General features: G+C 39.7%; 1 protein-coding gene across 1 annotated transcript; it reads right to left on the bottom strand.

Annotated features, from left to right (window-relative positions):
• Nucleotides 1–234: 234 nt before the first annotated feature.
• LOC111960684 (RNA-binding protein 7) lies at nucleotides 235–2,727 on the bottom strand. Its single transcript, XM_023982823.3, has 5 exons — nucleotides 2,534–2,727; nucleotides 1,930–2,092; nucleotides 1,744–1,825; nucleotides 1,550–1,625; nucleotides 235–1,330 (listed from the first exon to the last, which is right to left on the bottom strand). Exons 1-5 carry the CDS (start codon nucleotides 2,624–2,626, stop codon nucleotides 968–970), a joined length of 777 nt encoding a protein of 258 aa, XP_023838591.1. The 5' UTR covers nucleotides 2,627–2,727; the 3' UTR covers nucleotides 235–967.
• Nucleotides 2,728–4,536: the final 1,809 nt, after the last annotated feature.

Below are 4,536 nucleotides of genomic sequence, written 5' to 3'. Positions count from 1 at the left end.
AATAAAAGGGTGTGTGGCACAACCTGCAGATTACTTTCTAACCCACTGCGTAAGCATATTGTTTACACATGGTCCACGAAAGACAGACGAGTCAGGCATGTGTGCGTGATTAACTGCATAGTTCACATCTGTGATCTCAGGCACGTCTGTAAAAAGTACCAGTTGTAGCAACATTTCAATGGATGTTTTCAGAGTAATGCTTTTCCTGTAAACAGAAGACCAAAATAAATAAAGTGTAGACAAATTATTTTTATGCCAATATTTCATGAAAACATCTAGTTTCACATGTACATGGAATCTTTTGGGTATCTTACAATTGTAAAGTTCTCAAATTTAAAATAGACTAATCCAAAAATCACATTTGCAATTTAAAGTTGTACCGTAAAAAACAAATGTCACAGTAAATTTCAGCCTATAGAGTGCTGCGGGTGGAATTAGATTACATAGCTGAAATAGTACCAAATTGTTTTTAAATACCTGAGCAATTTACCACAAACAGTTCGGCATCATACCTTGTAGAAATGAAATACCAGTTCTTGACAAACGGCTCAGCTTTTCAAACAAAAACTAAAAACGGACAACCGCTCCTTCTAAGGGGTATAATAATCAGTTTTGATAGATTTAACAATTCTCCAGGGGATGGTATGAAAATCTATTAAATCTCCCAATACATTTTTTTTCAATTTGTCACAGTAAAACAATTGGAAAACCTCATGCGTAAAAAATAAAAAAGCTACGTCTTGTTTTTACTTGGACACAGTTGTGTATTTAAAAAATAAAGTCATCCTAAACATATGACTAATAGATTGTTTAAAAACAATGCATCTCCTGAGCTTGTAATTGTGTTTTTTCTCTCTCAATATGATCAGGATTTACACAATGAGTGTGGCATCCTGTAAAATTATAAAATATAGGTTCTTTAAAGTGAAAAATATTCACAATAGTCCTTAAAAATGTCCATAGTGCATCAGTATCGTCTCCAGCGACCATCTCTGGAGCCATCCCTCCACCTGTCATCTCTGTTACGGCCGCCTCCGCTGCTCCCGCTCCTGTCATCATGGTGATAGTGTTCACCTCGCTGGTCATCTCGCTGGCTGCGGTGGTGCCGGTTGGAGCCGGTTTCAGAGCCTCCTGGGTAGCGCTGGTCCCTGCCGCTGTCCTGCTGGTACCCCTCCCTGTTGCCTCGAGGTGAGGAGCTGTCCTGTTGCCAGGACCCACCACCACCACTCTGTAGCTGCTGTGTTGGTGGCTGTCCTAGAAGCCCGATGCCGCCGGCTGGGAAGCCTCCATTCACGCCCAGGAGCTGCTGCATCTGCCACATGTTGTTCATCTGTTGAAGTCACTTTTACTGATCCATGTCAACTGGTTAAATGATCATGATACAGGCCACTATGTAGTACAGTTTGTCATATGCTCAGGATACACAATGAAATGGTTACTTGCAGGTTCACGGCGCAACAATGTGACATAAGTGTCACTACTGGAGATGATAGTGCGTAATTGAATGGCTTGACATGAGTAATGTCAGTGTGGTTGAAGGTATGCTCACCATTGCCTGTCTTTGTAGACTATCAGGAGAGGAGAAGGTCCTCTGGATGGACCCCTGGTCTGGGCTCTTGTCATATCTGCACAAGAAACATGTCATTCCATATCACAGACAAATAGAGGCTATTGATGCACAATACATACCCTACATATGCATACTAACGTTGTTGGAGGATTTTGCATTATGTTACAACATACCTGCCCCCAGCCCCATGTGGATTGGGAGTATTCACAGGGCTTTGATTCTGGGAGTTCCCTGGGCTGTTAATGTGACTGCTTCCTGTAAATATTTATCCAAATAATTACATTTCAATTGCAGACAGACCCAAGTAAAACATTAGCAAATCAATTTCTATGAGTAGTATGGGGTTTAAATTAGTTTACCTGCTCTGAACTGTACTTTGAGAGTTCTTCCGAATAGAGTTGCCCCATTGAGCAGGTTCATGCCATAGGGTACAGAGACCTCATGCTTGAAACAGACAAATCCAAACGCTTTCTGTTTTCCATCATTGTCTTTTGGAATTTTCACTTGGAACATAGGTCCTGCCTACGTCACAGAGAACACAAAACAGACGATGGAGAACACAACTGTAAAATAAAAGTTAGCCACTGTGCTCGCGGTGTGCTAGCTCTGGTCCACGCGGATGCATTGGATCTGCATGTGCATCCGGGGCTTGCTCAAGTGTTTTATTTCGTGTTTTGGAGAAACGAAACACTGCGCGCTGGGGATCTATGAAAGGCGAAAGATCAGAGGCAACTTATAGTTGTCGTACAATGGACCAGAGCTAGATATGTGTTCGCTAATATAGCTAGCTAACGTCGTTAGCTAAGGCTGAATGAACTATATTGATCTGGATAGCTAGATAATTACACGGGTCAGAAGCTTCCACATCATTATTTGTCGAATAAGTTACTGAGAAATTATCGCAATTCATTTAGCTAGCTAACATTAGCTATATCGTATCAATATAGTTCAAAGCTACTGCACCTGTAAAAAGAGCTCGAATAAAAGTTCTTCCGTCACTTTTGGATCCAAATTTCCAACAAAGAGAGTCCGGTCTGCTTCATCCGCTACTCCCATCTCGCTTTAATTATATCTAATGCACTTTATCAGGATGTAAACAAATTACAATGCGCGATTTTTATACAGTTGATCCGTGGTACGAGCGTAAAGTAAAACTGCCATCATTCGTCAACTCGAGTTGCAATAACTATCATGTTTTGCGACATATGCCCTTGAGCTCCGGTAAAAAAAAAGAAAAAAGGAATGCCATCAAATAAACCAGTGGTGGAAAAATGACCTAATTGTCATAAAAGTAAAGATTGAAAATAACTGAAGTGAAAGTCACCCAGTAAAATCCTACTTGAGTAAAAGTAAAAAAATATTTGGTTTTACATATACTTAAGTATAAAAAGTAAATGTAATTGTTAAAATACTGTATACTTAATTATCAAAAGTAAAAGTATAAATCATTTCAAATTCCTTATATTAAGCAAACCAGATAGCACCATTTACTTTTTTTCTTTTAATTTACAGATAGGCAGGGGCACTCTCCAACAGTCAGACATGATTTAAAAACAAAGCATGTGTTTAGTGAGTTCGCCAGATCAGAGACAGTAGGGATGACCAGGGGTATTCTCTTGATAAGTGTGTGCATTAGACCATTTTCCTGTCCTGCCAAGCATTGAAAATTAAATTAGTACTTTTGGGTGTCAGGACAATGTATGGTACACACTTTTCTTTAGGAATGTAGTGAAATAAAAGTAGTCAAAAATATAAATAGTAAAGTACTTTACACCACTGCAAATAACAACATGTCATTAGTTGAGTACACATGAGCCTCACCCCCATTAGCTTCCTGTCAAGTTTGTATTTACTGAATGTTACAACACGCTGAACATCATGCAAGGATTCCTGAGCCTCCCTGGATCTCTCTCTCTCTCTCACACCTGCTGTCTCGTCCTCTAAATGCTTGGCTATGAAAAGCCAACTGACATTTACTCCTTAGGTGCTGACCTGTTGCACCCTCTATAACCACTGTGATTATTATTTGACCCCTTTGGTCATCTATGAACGTTTGAACATCTTGAAGAACGATCTAGCCTTAATGGCCATGTACTCTTAGCATCTCCACCGGCACAACCAGAAGAGGACTGGCCACCTCTCAGAGCCTGGTTCCTCTCTAGGTTTTTCCCTTTCACCGTGCTTCTACATCTGCATTGCTTGCTCTTTGGGGTTTTAGGCTGGGTTTATGTATAAGCACTTTGTGACATCTGCTGATGTAAAAAGGGCTTTATAAATACATTTGATTGATTGATTGATTTTATTGACTGTCCCCAGCTGTCCGATGTGCCGGTGGGCAAGGTGTGAAACCAATACACTGGTGATAACTCATCCTGGCCTCAGAGTCATATGAAATATACTTTAAGACAGCTTAACAGCTCCAAGACTTAAGACACCTACTAATGGTCTATAAAGAAAGGAAAGTAGGGAAGTTGGTCAGGGAGGATGGGTGGGCGTAATCCGGGACCTTCTAGCAATCTAAAGGTTTTGTTTTCTAGTCGTGTCGGGGAATCAAATCACATTTGGCGTAAAAATAAAGGTAGCCTAACAGTGAAATGCTTATGTATGGGTCCTTTTCCAACAATGCAGAGATAAGATAAAGATATACGTATATATATTATTTTTTAATAGTGACATGAGAAATTAATACACAGTGAATACAACTGTAACATTTTAGCTAACCCTTCTCCTAACCCTTATTCTAAATGTAACCCAATTCACCTAACCTGCTACGTAATTCACCTAACCAAATTTGTTTTAGATCCCCTAATCTTTCACATAAATTATCCAAATCTTTGTTGTTAGTTCACCTAACCATCAACTTAAATTCTACCCCTAATTCTCCTTTGTTGTGATGCAACAAGCAACCTGGTCTCAGAGAAAGACATATAATACTATACATCCTCCAAGATGTATGAAACATTAAC

Source organism: Salvelinus sp. IW2-2015, linkage group LG4p (genome assembly GCF_002910315.2).
Source record: "Salvelinus sp. IW2-2015 linkage group LG4p, ASM291031v2, whole genome shotgun sequence".
NCBI classification, from domain to species: domain Eukaryota; kingdom Metazoa; phylum Chordata; class Actinopteri; order Salmoniformes; family Salmonidae; genus Salvelinus; species Salvelinus sp. IW2-2015.
This window is presented reverse-complemented; position numbering and strand designations above follow the sequence as displayed.